This window comes from Salarias fasciatus, chromosome 12 (assembly GCF_902148845.1).
Source record: "Salarias fasciatus chromosome 12, fSalaFa1.1, whole genome shotgun sequence".
Lineage (NCBI taxonomy): Eukaryota > Metazoa > Chordata > Actinopteri > Blenniiformes > Blenniidae > Salarias > Salarias fasciatus.
In genome coordinates, this window is record NC_043756.1 from 17,000,024 (window position 1) to 17,016,598 (window position 16,575).

The 16,575-nt window shown below is 42.5% G+C and overlaps 1 protein-coding gene across 8 annotated transcripts in view; it reads right to left on the minus strand.

Annotated features, from left to right (window-relative positions):
- Positions 1 to 5,220: 5,220 nt before the first annotated feature.
- pde4d (phosphodiesterase 4D, cAMP-specific) overlaps positions 5,221 to 16,575 on the minus strand; it is a 182,525-nt gene continuing 171,170 nt past the window's right edge. For 7 of the 8 annotated variants that reach the window (XM_030105016.1, XM_030105015.1, XM_030105022.1 and 4 more), the window contains 9 exons: positions 10,049 to 10,142; positions 9,761 to 9,936; positions 9,560 to 9,658; positions 9,295 to 9,459; positions 8,968 to 9,067; positions 6,482 to 6,636; positions 6,259 to 6,381; positions 5,994 to 6,176; positions 5,221 to 5,870 (listed from right to left, as the gene is read on the minus strand). In XM_030105016.1, coding sequence (XP_029960876.1) covers positions 5,319 to 5,870; positions 5,994 to 6,176; positions 6,259 to 6,381; positions 6,482 to 6,636; positions 8,968 to 9,067; positions 9,295 to 9,459; positions 9,560 to 9,658; positions 9,761 to 9,936; positions 10,049 to 10,142 — 1,647 coding nt within the window. In that variant the 3' untranslated portion in view covers positions 5,221 to 5,318. Of the gene's footprint in view, positions 5,871 to 5,993; positions 6,177 to 6,258; positions 6,382 to 6,481; positions 6,637 to 8,967; positions 9,068 to 9,294; positions 9,460 to 9,559; positions 9,659 to 9,760; positions 9,937 to 10,048; positions 10,143 to 11,449; positions 11,530 to 16,575 lie in introns of those variants that run through there. The other variant, XM_030105020.1, reaches the window with a different exon arrangement.

Here is a 16,575-nt window from a genome sequence, read left to right on the forward strand (position 1 = left end):
CACGTCGTTCCACGTTTTGCTATCCTTGTGGGGACATTTGGCCCCAACAAGGATAGAAATACGAGAACACACACACACACACACACACACACACACACACACACACACACACACACACACAAATGCAGCCTGACAGCTGTCATCAGAGCGTCCGCTGTCCATGGTGCTGAAAAGTCAGATAAAAACTCACTGGATAAATCTGTACCATCTTTGATACAGCTTAAACATAAAATGATCACAGCTGGTCTAAAATTACACAATCTATTCAGATAGATATAGAGACACAGTTATCTCTGTCTTTTGGAATTCACGTATATTAGAAAAAAATAGACTCAGTGGTCTCTTATAGTTGAGAGCAACACAAGGCACATTCAAATAGCCAGGTGTTTAAGACCACAGCATTCTGATAAAGATAATATTTTTGAAGGTTTTACTGACTCACCAGTGGCTCCGATGTTAGGTTTTGGGTAGTACCGCTAGCGGCTAGCATAGTGTTTAGCATACTGTTTAACTTCCCTCCAAAGAGTTCAGATCAAGTGCAAAAGAAAAAACTCGTTCATGCCGCACAGCCAATCAGCGCTGTCTTACAGCTCTGATGCATTCATGGACAGTCGTAATGTAAGAATTGGCAAATTGGAGCCCACACTCATATGCCTATACCTTCTCGCACACACTGCACATTTTATTATAGTAATTTATTTACGAGTAAATGTGAACACATCACATGAAACGGGGCCCTATGACCTTATGGGTCCTGCGGCGACCGCCCCCTTGTCCCCACTCTGGCTCCGCTACAGTTAGGGAGTGATCAAGGTCTCATATCTGCATTCAGTAACCTGCACACAACCCGGAGTCATTTACCTTTGCACAAACAGTTTGTTGCATTTTAGAGAGTGCAGGGGTTCTCGTAGTTTTGCACCACCTTAGAAAATACTGTGTCGAGCTCTGCTGCATCATGGCTGACCTGAACAGACATAGTGGAGGTTCACCCTATTAACTATACACAATTACTCCCTAAATACTTATCTTAATCTAAATGTCATGTTTCATATTTTTAAATGTTTTTAACTGGTTTGATATTTCTATATATTTTCAAATCAATTATGCTTAAAAATATGCATTTATGACTTAGTCACATTAACCATTAGAGAAAGCTGGTGTACCTCTGGTGATACACATACCAGTTTGAGAATCACGGGTCTAGTGATGCTCCGAGTATGTGATTATGCTAAATGTCAGAAGTGATTAAGTTGTGAAAACATATTGTGACAAGCTACTGCCTGTCAGTGGGTTCGGCCACAGGGAGGACGCCAGCCTGGTCAGCCTCCTTGGCTTCACTCCAGGCAACCAAAAGTCCTGTCTGCTTGACAGCAGCAAAATGATGCAGACTGCCATCACCCGACGTCCGCAGCCTTCCTTCCATGCATGTGACTCTTTTGGGTTTTCTGTGGATTCTTCTTTGAGGGCCCTCTTGTCTCTCTCTGGAGCGCTCTTAAGCCCTGGGAGAGGGAGGAGGGGGAGATGACTAACTACTCACACCTGAGAGCAATCACCCCTCCACACTCTCCTCTCCCCAGCTCGCTCCAGCTCCTCCCCTCTCCCTCTGCCATGCATGCAAGCTTGGCCATGTCAGGCCACCACACACATCTTTACTCCCACTTTACTGTCCTGACGACTTGTCTCAACTCTTCACCTCAGAGTTTTCCTCACAGAATCACTGAAATTTCCTCAGCGTTTTTCAACAATGGAGGGTTTCTGTGCACACTGAAGGGCCCTAAAATTAACACTTTTTTTTTTTAATATCCTGCAAGGAAGCAAGGAAAACATGAATCCAGTTAATAGGCAGAATCAACCCATGCTTTTATTTAATCCATTGCATATAAAAACATTTTTTTTCATTCTTTTTATTGGTTTTTTTACATAAAGTTGTATGATCTACAGTGCTATCCAATAGACTGCAATTAACAAGGAATCCATTAAAATAACATTTTAATTGTCCTGTGAAACGTCCAGACAAGTTGGCATTCTAAAGACATAACCCAAAAAATAATTGTCCTGAAGACCTTTTTTTTTTTTTTTCTTTTTAAAGTTACAGTTTGTGTTTTCCTTTCATACCATAAAAAAATAGAACACATAATGAGAAAAGAACCCACTATTTCCATTGGTCCAGGGCTGTTTAGAATCTACAGTATGTGTGTCAAAAGAAGAGTCCCCCGTTGGGGGACAATGATGCAGCCTCCCCAGAACCCCGTCAGCCCCCACCCAACCCTCCCCCTTCACTACAGAGATATCGCAAACCCTTCTCCCGTCCAGGCAGAAAGATGTCAGTGGTTTTTGGATATTGCAGGTAACGTGAGTGGAAGTGTGGGCCGAGCATAGATAAGCAACACACTGTCAGTGTTTCAGCCGGAATTTATGCAGCAGTGGCTGAACATGCAGATGTGCCTCAAAGCCTCTGTGCTTTGTAGGGCCGTTGTCGAGCACCAACCGCGCACTGCCGTCACGCCCCGGTTCAGTGTTTGTGGCTGCGACGCGGCCGCGTGGATGAAAACCGGACGCAGAGGGAGGAAAAGCTTCTCCCCTAGAGGGTTCCATCCCAACGGCCGGGTCGCATCATTGAGTGTAGTGGCAGAGCGGAAAGAAAGTGCGAGTTGTTCATACCAGGTCTACAGCAAAGTACGACTCTTAGACGTCCGGCTATAGGCCACAGGTCACTCAGGTGGTGAATCCGGCTCCCGCTTGACCTGAAATCTGCACAAAACTTCCGAGATCGAGCGAATAAGTTTGGCTGTGATAACGAAAAACAACGACAAAAAAAAAAAGGCAACTTCTCTCAACAAGAGATCAGGTCAAACCGAGCAACGAGATTCACGAGATTCACTAATGCAGCAAAAGAGAACTAGAGAATAGTAATATTCAAAAACAAAAACAAAAAAAAAAAAGGCTAAAAGTAAATGACGTGTTGGATTTAAGGCACAGCCCATGGGCCAAGGAACAGTTTCTCTTTAAAAAACAATTTGGCTTTCCCCCTTTCTGCACTGAGCTAGTTCTCAGGTAAGCAACAAGTCGGTGGATCTTTTTTTTTTGTTTCTTTTTGTCTTTTTACACTGAAGCTCATGTGTAATTAACATTCTCTCAACAAGAGGTACATAATACAGCCACACCATCACCAAAAGGGATGATAAGAATCAACCATTTACAGCAAACTGCATTATGATAGTAATAACATTAATAATTATATATTATATACAGCACAATAAATATATGTTTGTAAACAGCGATAAAACCAGGAAATTGTATTACAGGTAAGGGCATTGGGTGAGGATGGAAAAAAATAAACAAAACCAAAAAAAAAAAAAAAACAAAAAAAAAAGCGATCTTGGCACAAAATGACAGATTCATTTAAAAAGTTTAAAATGATACAAAATTAAAACAAGCACTCTTAAAAAAAAAAAAAAAAAGAAAAAAAAGCAGTGTGCAGAATTTCAAGTGTTTTTTTTTTACATTGTATTTTTTAGTATTTTATGTACATGTGGAGGGGAAAGTATAAGTGAATATTGTAACTGGTGAGCTGTACTGGGGTTAATGCTACAGTGAAATATTTACTGTACCACTTTGATATTTCAAAAAAGAGAAATAAAAGGATGAGACTTCAATAGAAAAATATAGCAATAAATAACAATGTCGGCAAAATAAAGTGAGGAGAGTTGGCTGAGGTGTGTCGACGATGGTGTGTGGAGCTTGTGTGAGCCGGTGAGCGTTTTGGCGAGTTCAAACGTGTGAAAAAAAAAGTACAATAAGTGATGATTTGTGAACGTATCAGTGCATTAGAGTATCTACGTCAGAGTCTCATCTGATGACTATGCAACAGAGCTGATTGTCTTGTCGAAAAACTAAGACTGGATTTGATGCTGTGACTGCAAGTTTTAGCATTATTCTGGCGACAAAACCAGAGAGAACTGAAGGCTGAGGACCAGCAGGTTGAGCAGTTGCTGCGGCGATGAGTTCATCAAAGTAACAGGCAAGACTCCCCCCCCCCCCCCCCCCCCCCCGAAAAAAAAAAAAAAGAAAGAAAGAAAAAGACGAGAAAACCTTTTAAAATATTGGTATAAAATCACCCTTGTAATTGTTTTTTAAACACTATTACTGTATACTTGGAGCACTAATCAAGCTTCTAAAAAAGGTGCTTCTTGTATCAACTACAAAGCATTGCATTGTCTCTGGATGTGTTCAAAAGAACTGCAGGCAACATTAATAATATAATAATAATAAAATTTAAAGGCTTCATTCGAGTAGATTTCAGTGAGAGTGAAGCACTTTGCTTCCTTCTCAGTGAAAACACTTCATCATAAATAATAATAATGAATGAATTCCAAATGATTCCAACTCACAGGACAAACCAAATATGAGTATAGTGGCATGGGAGTAGTAGTATAAATGCTATTGGAGCGAGTGCAAACAGCTCACAATGCTCCGAATGTAATCCAGCGGTAAGGATCCCCTTCCAAACACTCCTGTCTTCTCCATTGGTTTCTAAAAAGTTCTCCCATCTTCTTCTCTAACAAAACAAAGCCTAGGATTGCAAAAAAGTAAATTCTAGAAAATATCTGTTTTCTTACATACAGTACGATACAAAAATTAAAGAGGTCTAGGACAGCGTCATGGCTGTGGTAAAACTCGAGCTTTGTGTCAGTCAGGTTTTTCAAGGAAGACTTCCACATCAGAAGTGTGTCTCGAAAAGCTCCCGGGTGTGCTGCGGCTTTCTCCTCCGCTCGGTCCCGTCTGGCGTGTTTCTCCTCGCTTTCCGACGGCACGGCGTGCCTCCTAAAGACATAGCAGGGAGGATATGATCTATGACGGAGATTCTCTTAGAACACACCGGTAACTGTCTCTGTAAGAGCATGGGCACTTAATAAAAAACACGAAAACGCCGCCGAACACACTGCAAGGCTGAGACGGAGCAGAACCGGGGATCGTGGGTCGTTACGGGACGGAGCAGACGGCGAGGTGCTCGTCCGTGTGCTAAACTCAAGCTTGTAAGAAGGTGGGTAAAAGGTGAAATCAAGACACACTGCTTCAGTACGAGCGGGAATGGAGAGGAGCTTTCCTGAGTGCAAAAAAACTTGAAGTAGTACCGGTGGGCGTGTCTGAACGGAGCGGACAGGGGTGGGCGAGGTGGAGAGCAGCGCACGCTTTGGAACCAGAAACAAAAGAATCTTAAAAAACAGACAGATTTCACATAAACCCAGAAAATATTCTATAAATAATCATCTGTCATTACTAAGAAGAACAGTTCATCAGAGGCGGCCCCTGAACTGCTATGTGTCCGAGGATTTCTCCTTCTCTAGCTCCGCCTCCTCCTGCTGCTCCGCCTCCTCCGCCTCCTCCTCCTCCTCTGCTACCTCTTCCTCTACAACACACGGTTGTTTGAAGGGGGTTCCCCCCTCCCCCTCCTCCTCCTCCGCTGCCGCCGCCACCTCCTCCTCCTCCTCCTCTTCATCCTCCCCGACCTGTTCGTCCAAAGGGACCTCTGTCGATTCAGAGTCCTGTGTACAAAGTGTTTTCGAATCAGTACAGCTGTTTTCCTCCTCCTCCTCCTCCTCTTCCTCCTCGGGCTGGCTCCCGCTGTCTTTCTCAGTGTCCGACTCCCCGTCCTCCTCCAGGGTGAGCTCGAACTGGAACTTGTCCCCTCCTGGGGGCCGAGTGCCGTCCTCGGGCTCGTCCAGCGCGGGCGAGGGGCTTTGGGGGATGGTGCTTTGGTACCACTCTCTGTTGTCTTCCAGCGTGTCCAGGATGTCCTGCGCATCCGGGTGGACCAGGTCAGCCCACGTCTCCCACAGAGGGTGGACGATATAGTCTATGAAGCCAACCTGCAGATCACGTGAGGGCAGAACAAGGTGCTCAGTATTTTGAAACGATAACAATAAGTTCTAGTTTGCGATCTGTCTTGGTGGATGAGGCTTGCTCTGTAATGTGTGTATCTTGTGGATTACCTGGCTCTTTTCCACCGAGGCGTTGTGTTTGTCACACATGGGGCTGATCTCCATCCCCCTCTCCCGCTCTCGGTCTCCCTGGCTGAAGAACTCCTCCATGATGCGGTCCGTCCACTGCCGGTACAGCTGCAGAGGCTTGGTGGGGTTGCTCAGGTCTGCACAGTGAACCATGTTCTGGAGAACCTGCACGAAAACAACACAGTGTAAACAAACAGCATATATTTCCCAGTACAGAGGCTGCAGGAGAACGTCGCATAGCTTTTACCTGTATCCGGTCGGAGTAGTTGTCCAGCAGCAAGACACCAGAGCTGGTCACCTTCTTGGTTTCCACCATTGTTTTCAGATCAGCCAATAGATTCATGTGCTTGGACATATCGGTTGCTAGCACCTTGGAACACAAAGAAAAGTTAAATTACAACATGATGTATCGTACAAAAGGAATTCCACTCAAACTTTAGAAAGCAGTAGACAGTTTTTTTTCCACTTACAATGTCAATGACCATTTTTCGCAGTGATTGTCTTTGTTTTTTGGTCAAGTTTTGGAAGATGTCACAGTTCTCCTCCTGCAGGAGCTTGAAGCCGACGGCGAGGTGGTGGTTCTCCAACACTGACGAGTCATTGTACATTAGCGCCAGCTCTGAATCTGCAGGAAAGTTAAGTAAAACATTTTACCACAATTATGATCTTCTTTATTTAAAGATGCAATCTGAATACCAAAAAAAAAGCTGTAGTAGCTCAAACTTTTTGTTAATCTCAAAGAAGAGTCCCAATTTAATGCTTTCCCCTTAGGTTGGCTTTTCATGAAAACATGCTTTAAAAAACAAAAGTTGGAAAAGGAAAAGGGCATTAAAGGAGGCCACTAAAATTATTCAACAGTTAAGATCAGGAGACTTCTGTGTGGAGTTCTATCCTTGAATTCTCCAATTTCTCTAGTAACCCCCCCTACAGTCCAAAAACATGTGTTTTGAAAGTCAAATTCTTTCTCTAAATGGATTATTGGTGCTGATGTGAGAGTGACTGCATGTTGTTGGACGGATGGATGGTGGAAAAAGCAAAACCACAAATTTCCTTTCTCTTATACACCAATATCAATTACATTGTACTTGATCATGAAAGAGTGAGTAAAATCAAAAATAACAAGCACTGACTGTGAGCCGTCTATTGGATAGGTTTTGGATATACAGTATCTAAACCGGAATTATTTCTAAAATTCATTCATTCCATCTTTGTTGGACAGTTTTGATGAGACGTTTTACAGAATATTATTATTAAAGATTACTGAAAGTAGATGAAACATTTAAGTGGACTTTTCAAATATCTTGCCCTGTCTATTAAAGTGCACATGCAATGCAGCAAAACAGAATAAACAGGAATGCCAAATGACAGATCTATTGGATCGAAGTGTGCTGCTCAGCATGTGTTACACACGTCTGGCTTCGGAAAGCCCCGGCTTGTTTTCCCACTGAGAGTTCCCACACTCTGGGTCATCTGAAGGTCCCCGAGCTGTAGTTAGATTTTCCATTAAGATGCATTAGTCTTGGCTACAGTGGAACAGAGCAGCGGTGAGGAGAGAGGGGATCCTGCTCTGTCCACTCTGAGAGACGGATCCAAAATGAGATGACTCACTCTGCCTTTACAGCAGGGATTCCCCTTTTGGGCTCATAGGGAGCTCTACACATGTGTGTCCTATTGCTGTCTGCTCCGGTGAAGGATTAATAACACCGTTTCACTGCTCTGGACCAAGTGATGCCCAGTGGATATAAATTTGTGTTTTCCTCTAAACCAGTAAATGTCTGTGATATTTGTGGATCCTGCAGCCACGAGTCGATGAGTCAGTTTAAGATTTAATCTCTCGCTGCAGGATACAGTTATTAACACAAAACCGTGAACCTTGTAAGTGTAGTTAAAAGCTTTACATCAGCCTCTACCCTGGGTGCTGTTTAGTCATGCAGACATCTTTTTTTTTGGTGTGTCGGTATCTCATTATTTCTGTCTCAGCTTTTAACAACGGCTCGTTCAGGAATACAGAAACGAGACGGAAGAGAGAAAAGCAAACTTGAAAAGGGGGCATGCTACAAAAACAGGATGATTTTAAGACACTAATCCTTGTGTTTTGATACTGATATAAAATATAAAATAGAATAAGCATTACTAAGCTGCACTTATTTTGATTATAAAATACTTTTGCATCAAAACATTTGACAGGAATCTGAATTAATCAAGTGAAATCGTTGCCTTTAAATTGAGTGACATACAGAAAGACAAACATATGACTTCATCGTTCAGCTACATGATCCCCAGATGATTCACTTTGATCCGTCATGTGATTCAGTGATAAGTAGAGTGATTCAGTCTTGTTCATTTGCTTTTACAGTATTTGACTCACTTTATCCTTTTTAAATCTTTGCTAAGAACTAAATTCAATATGATTAAACCTTACAGTCATGGGGTGGAGGATTTTTTTTATTGTTATTATTACATTATTATCATATTGATTGCAAATGCTCATATTAATACTCCTGACAGGATTCCAATGTGAATTTGCAATTACTTATTTACCTTAAATTAGACAGTGGGAGGAGATTTCTCACCTAAATGAAAACAACAAACAATTCCCTCTGCAGAGTGGTCGTCAAGTACAGCTTTGGTTTGAGGAGGAAGCTTTCCACAGACTCCTGAATGATGTTGTGCTGCGCAGAAAGCGAACGGCGGCGCTGAGGCCTCTAATCGATCACCTCTTTGAACTCCTCACGTGTTGAGCCTCTCGGAAAACACGGTGGTGAAAGTGACCATGTGCACATCATGTCTGACGTATCTGAGTTTAGTTCACACAAGGAAGCAGTGAGGAAGAATGTGTGTGTGTGATTGAAGAGGAGGGCACAGCGCGCCTGTTCCCACCTGCGTTTCAGACTGTGACTGTGTGTTTGTGCGGCGCTGACATAACTGCGAACAAGCGCGCTGTATTTAGACTCACTGGTGTTGATGAGGAACTGGTTCGAGACTCCGGGATGATCCACGTCGTGAATTGCACTGGCAAAGATGGCAGCTAGGATCTCGAGGTCTGTGAACACAGCCTGGAGAAAAAAAAGAAGGCGGTGAGGGCGAGAGAAAAAAAAAAAAAAAAAAAAAGTGGAGGGCACTGATGAGACAGAATCAACCAGCTGGATAAAAATAACCTTTGAAGTAAGAGCAATTGATTGGAGTCTGAGCGAGAGTTTGAAGCTGATTGTGGACGCGCGGTCCGTATAAACGTCTGTGGCCCCGTGTGTTTGTTTGCTTTCTGAATGGCCATGTGAATCACCTCGAGGGCGGGGGTGGATAGCAGCACGTGAGTAGACTGGGTGACGTCAGCAGCATGGATGTTGTTATGGTAGGCCACATCGCCATGGTAATGGTCTTCTAAGGTCATCAGGTATGTTATAAAGGTGTCAAGTGGAATTTTAAATGTTTTTAACAAGTCCCTCTCCTGCGGGAGAAAAAGAAGTGGCAACAACAGGTTAACAGTCAGGAACGTCTGGCGTTTCGGTGAATTCATTCACGCTACAAAACAAAGTGGGAGTCTTTACCTGAAATATTGTGTACATCATGACTGTCAGTGGCCGATTCCCAGAAAATTCTGAGATTTTAAAAACATTAAGGCCCCATTTATTCACATGCTCCAGCTCCTGGAAAAAAACAGAAGCACATGCATGTAGAAACAATATGAACTTTCATTGAACTTCATCATTTCTACCAAAGACTCCTGTACTAATGTGACACGAACGCACCTTGGCGAGCTCGTCCTCCGTCTCGGTCTTGACCCCGAATCGGGGGATGTTAGAGTTTGTGAGGCTGGAGGAGTGTTGCAGCTTTTTCACCCCGCTGATCTGGGACATGGGCTTGTTCTTCTTCTCCTTCTCTTTCTGAGTCTGAGGGGACGGCATCTCCACTTCGTGCTGCTTGTCTGGAGAGACGAAATAAAACAGAGAGGGACAGTAAATACCAGGATTTTCACTGTTTATGTCAGCATGGAGATGATTTGCGTCAAGCCTCGCACAGTAAGAGCCGTCACTCACCCAGGAAGGTGCTGGAGATGAACTCAGACACCTGGTTCCCAGAGCGGCTCATCTCAGACAGGTGAGTCAGCTCCCGGTTCAACATCCTTTTGAACTGAAGAAATACACACACAGAGATAATGAGCATAAGTGTGTTGGACCTGGTTTCAAGCGGACAGTGTTTGTCTTCCCAGTGCTTCTCATTTATTTGTTGATGGTAAGATCACAAATTTCTCTAAAAACTCATTTGTCAATAAAAATACTTGATATATCAATGAATAAAAAGAAAAACAGTTTGATTTATTCTGGACTGCAGACCAACAGATTTATGAAATCACAGACGTTGCTCCCATGAATGACACTTTTTTCTCAAGTAACACACACTCAAGGTCAGAGGGCTGTGCTGCAACAGATTTAGGTAATCAATGACCCACTTACTCCATTCTTACCCCATTTCCTCTCACTTTTATTTCTCCCCTGCCACCCTGCTTGTCTGTCTTCCAGGCTCTCAGTGCGTTTTCTTATTCGCTCTTCACCCTCATGTGTCTAATTGAAGTGGCAGACCCAAATTTAGCTCGAGCCTTTGATTCCGAGACCCAACTGATTGATGTCGTGAACACTTGAAATCAGGGATTTTCCAGAGACTGCAGAACAATTTAGTTACAAAACAGCCAGGACAAGAGGAAGAAGAAAAAAAAAAAAACTCAAGCATTTATCTAAAAAGACAATCCTTCCATCACTGGCAGCTGCTCACAGGTGTTCACAGTGTGTCTTTTTTAAAAATGGAGACCTGGAAAGATGGAGCCGTCCGTCGAGGCTTTTGGTGTGACAAACTCAGGTCAGGTAGAGCTGTTTTTACTCATAACACAATAATGTTCAGGCCGTACAAGTGGAGATATTTACAGAATTCTTTGCAATAAAAAAAGTCTCATTATGTCAAAAAATACGGTCAGTTCAACTACCAGGGGACGGCTGACCTACAAAACTACATTCCATCTACGTGGCTCTATTGTTGCTTTAAAAACAAGAAAGTATCTCATTTATCATTTGGTGAGAATATTTCAATGTTTAATCAAAATCCAACTGAAAAAAGAAATTTTTAACACTGTAGATTTTCTGTATTTTACAGTCAGCCTTTTCCAAGCGCCATCCGCTCTTCCCATCACAGGCAGATCAAAACAGCACAGATCTAGAAATGTCACACCTACAAGGCACCGTTCCCTGGCTGACATATTGGTGAGGAGCTATACATAGGCCAGGCTTTCTATTTTTATTCGTGCATCAACCGCATTTTTGTTTGTTTAAAGAATTTGAGATAATCCTAACCCAAAAAGAAAAAAACTATTGAGAGATGAACATAGGCAACTGTATTTAAGTATGAAATTATCAATAAGCATGATCCAGCCAGAGATTACAGCTTACCTTTATATATCCCCAGGATACAGAAAGCAAATAATTTGCTTCAGGCATTTTGACAAAATAAAATAGATGCAGGAAGAGAAAGGTCCGAAATACAGTTCAGTCGATGAAAGCACCAGTTGACCAATAAAACCGAAGCAATCCTCAGTTCTCGTCAGTAAAAGACCTTTTAACCCGAGGAGCCTTCAGAGGTCGCTTCAAAGTAGATCAGCTGGACAGAGTCCTTAAAAGAAGTGGCATGTTTCTGTCCGATGAGTGTCCACAGCAGCGCCGAGCCGATGCCCCAGAAAGCGGCAAAGGAAAGTAGAATCTGATGGAGAGGCAGTGGGAATGAGGCGCCCCAAAGATCCACTGAGAGCATATTGCAACCACACACACATGCAGTCAGACAGGGGACACACTGCTGAGGCTGTGAATAAATGATGATGGTGCTGATGCTTGCTATGTGCTAAAGCCCCAGGACAGCCAAAAAAAAAAAAAACTGTCTATAAACAGCTTCCAAACAGGACCGGCTGCCTGACTGCCTCCTCCTCCTCCTTCTTCTTCTTCTTCTGTGACACAAGCTCCCATGTGAAGCGCGCAGGCTGCTCCCCTCACAGTGTCACGCAACAGCAGCAAATCAGAGCTCAGACGCGGAAGAAGTGCGAGCCCGTCTCCACCCCTGATTGGCCGGGATGGGGAACAGGCTCGAGACAACCTGCTGTGTGATTGGCTGGAACTGAGGTCAGTGGAAAATCTAACCCATCCTTTCTGCTTTGATTCCTGCAGTGAAGCAGGATGTGTGCGCGCGTGCGTGTACATGTCTGTATACAATACATACAGTACATGTTTGTGTGTGCATGACACAGACTCGGTACGTGTGTGTCACCTTCTCACCTTCTGTACAACGTATTGAACAAGCGCAGGTTACCTCATCCAGGGTGACACAGTAGTGAAAAACTGAGGTCACCTTCCACCCCGGTATTCATGGGAGGTGAGTCACAGAAACATCATTGATGAGATGATGTAAATTGATTTAAAAAAAAAACCCAAACAAACAAAAATACAGAAAAAAAAAAAAACAATCCAACAAAAAGAATGAGCGTCACACTTATCTGAAGTGGACTCAGCAGGACAGAAAATGAAAGCGCGGCGTCCGCACAGGCTGCTGCGGGTCTCACTGAGCTCAATAGGTTGTCACTTTAGTTGAAAGAGGAGGATCAAATTTGACTGAAAGAGAGGTTTCAATTTTTTCCATCAATAGTACGACTAAGGATCCTCTAATAAGCACATAAATGCAAGTTTTACATGACAAACATATTTCATGAACTCATTCTGATGACTAATTCTTTGATTTGATTTGATTATCTGCAGTCATAAATCCAGGTCTTTCATCAGGTACAACACATACAACCTCATCTATGAGAAAAAAATGAAGGATTGTCAGGGGAAAAAAATCGACAATGAATGTGTCATCAGACACATCTGATAGGAGAATAAAATCTCAGATCAGTATGAGAGACGGCATTTTATACTTCACTCCAGTTAAACACTGCAGAGTACCAGGACAGTGATACGAGATGTGAAATATAGGACGTTTTTAAAATATGTAGGGAAAACTTGCCAAATGAATGTGAACTTTCAAATGTACAAATCTGCATCAAACTATTCAGAGATTGCTCAGATTTAACCACGTTTTGCTATGTAGCTCTACATTTAAATATGTGAAATATATGGTAGTTTCAGCTGTTTTGGTATTATAGTGTGACATATTGTGTTCAGGATGATCGCTGACTGCCATGCTGTGGACGACACAGGCCTGTTTCAGACACAGACCCCCTGTAGCTGTAGGATGAGCTGCAGCTCTCTGCAGCTCTGTTCTGGCAAATCAAAAATACATTCAAAATATCCTGAGATGAGACCTGAAGTAACACATAAAAAACCCTACATAATACTCTACATATCAGGAAATTATTTTCAATACCCTAGGCTGAAGAAATGCATCTGGTCTGCAGAAATACACACGAGGGAAGCTGAAATTGTGGCGTAAATAACTCTGATGAGAGACAAAGTCTGCGGACAATCACGAGGGGATTGAAGCAAATATCTCAGGTCTTAATAGGTTTTTATTTTTAAACTACAAAAAATCATATCAATGTACACAGTGAATGTTGATCACAGACTCTTTCATATATTTGTCCGTGAGTGTTTCAATCGGGGGGTATTGTCCTTCTTTTTGTGATGGTCCGGTGGCCACATGGACTGAAAAGGGACCAGAGCTGTCTCTGCTTACTTTACACCCCGACTCTGCAGCCATCCTGGCACTGCCAGTAATTTACAGCTACATCGGAGCAGATGTGACCACCAGCTCACTGAGATCTACTGACTTTGGTTGACGAGGAGCCAAGCAGGCTGGCACAAGCCTTACACACACACTTGCGCACACACAGCTTACTCCCAGCTGGAGCATATACACAAACATAACACCCACAGATTCCCCTTCTATCCACACAACCTCTCGATGTCTCTCTCCGTCTCTCTCTCTCTAAAGTGATAGCTTAGTCCAAAGGTGTGAAAACAAACTATTGGGTAAAAATTGGAAAGTGTCACACCAAGCTTAGCTGTGACTTGTGTGTAATTTGTTTCTCGGTCGAGTGACCAAAAATATCGACTCCCTGCTGTATATAGCCCACAACACCTCCAGATCTCTGCTGCATTTGTTTCTTTTCTCACACATTTGTCCTGGCCGCAGACGCCCCCTCTCTGCAGAGCACAGAGACAGCAGAGCGCTCAATGAATGTACAGCCAGCTGTGAGAAACAACGCAACTGTTCATTCATGAACTACAGAACAGGCTGGCAAGAACATCCACAAGTAACAAAAAACATCCACAAGTAAAGTATGTCCATTCAATCGCAGATTAGATTCAGGAACATGGCACATATTTGTAACATGATTATCTCTGTACCATCATAAGCAAACACTTAGTATTCAACAAGTGTAACACATTAAAGGTTGAAGTTATTGTGGGGAAAAAGTGCAGTTTTAAGTAAGAAAGCACACTAGAATGAGACAAGACATTTAGGATACTGACTGACCATGAAGAAATGTGGAAGTGCATGGCATTATTCAAATAAAACATATTTCAAAACAATATTGGTTTGGGGCAAAAAAAAAAAAAAAAAAGCCTGTTTCTATTGATGAACAACTTGTTTTGTTTTTAATACCATTTCATGGCACATTTTATTACATGTAAATCATTACCTTTGCAGTAGTAGCGCTCTCTCTCTGGGTCATATCTGCTGCTCTGCCTTATTTTGAAGAATACGATTAGTTATCCGCGGCATTGGTTCCTATCCCTTTTCTGTGAAATCCTATAGATTACCTTCAAGAAAGGCTGCAGACAGATTTAAGTTTAAATGCTGGAGGAGTCACTATTGAATTGTCTGTTCAGCCTTTTAATAGACAATAGTCTGTTGTTACTTATTTGAGGAAGTTAGGTTAAGTTAAGCTATCAGTTCAGGAGTAAATAAAGAGTTCATGAAAATATTAGGTTAAAATCAGTTACATAATATGAAACATGTAATTTCAACGTGATTCATAAGTTAAAGAATACATTTCACACTTTGACATTAGTTTATCATGCATGAGTTCTTCCTTAATGGACAAATACTTCATTACAAATGATTCAGTGGACAAATTGAGCATTATGGGAAGAAGAGAATGAATGAAGTGTCAAGACAAAATGTGTTTTTTGTAACCTTCATATTGAGTCTTTCACTAAAGCTGAAGTTCAGTGGCAAGCCAGAGTCTTGCCTCATCCTATTTTAATGTGGTTTAGTTAAACTGCAATACAGTCTGACTGACTGCTGCCCTTCTTAAGAGTAATCACAGCAAGTCACTACACCACAGACCTGCCCATGCTGCTGCTACAGGGATTTGGCATTTCACCCCCCATCTCTTACAGTCAGGTCAAGTCAAAATGTTTTATAAGACTCATGTACAACAAGCACGTTGTTATTGATTTGTTGCCGATATGCCCAATGATCCACTAATGTGCCACCAGCCATCTCCAACATGGGTCTGCGCATGTGATACAATGTCTACTTACAGGAAAACAAATGGGGAAGATAGATAAAACAAAGACGTGAAAAAGTATTGATGACAGATGTCCTGGATGACTCATGGAGGGATACAGCTCAGTAACGGCTCTGCTAAACACATGATCTCACCACAAAACCCTCGAGAAACCTGGAGGGTCTCCTGCCTTCTCTGAAAAGTCTTCTGTTCAATCCCCAAATAGGCCCAAACAAATCATTATGACGTCTCAGATCTTTTGTTTGACAGTTACCACATCAAAAACTCTCACACCTGGATGGAGTCTGATCAGCACATGTTGTTCCCAAAGCAGAGGCAGAGGAAGATCACACACACACATCGACGCCCACACAGAGGGAGAACCCAAAACGAGATGATCAGCAATTATGAAAAGTGGGAAGAAATCTATTACTCTCTGAGTGTTTCAATTAAAAGAAAATTACAGTGAACATGGCTTTCGGGGGAAAACAGGTGTGTCACCTTGTTTGACCTACAGCTGCCAGTGATAAAGGACACACAAACCAGTGATCTCACTGGCGGTGAGTTGCAGCTAAACGGCGACATATTCAAAAGAACTAATGCAAATTAGACAATTTAAAATATACTTCAAATAAATTCCATTTTATGCTTTTTTTATTTTCAATTGAAGTTCAGATCGTCCTTCATTATGCCAGGATTATGTTGACTGCTAATAAATAAGAATCTGCAGGCCATAGAAACAAGAGGATGTATGTGTGTGTGTGTGCGTGTGAAAGATGTAGCGACTGTATTACCTGTGCTGTATGTGTTGCTGGAGTGAGATAGCAGTGTGGTTGGGGCCTGTGGCTGTTGCCATGACAACCACAGATAGCTGTGCTGGTGAGCCATGGCAAGGCAGAGCGTGCTACTTTTTTTCCTTTCCTTAACAAAATCTTTTCACTTAACATGAGCCTGAAACAGTGGGACGTGTGTGTGTGTGTGTGAGATCGCAGGTAACATCAGACATCAGAGGTGAAACCTGTGCATTGTTGTAATTCCTTTGTCCGTCTGTCCTCTCGTCCCCCCCCCCCCCCC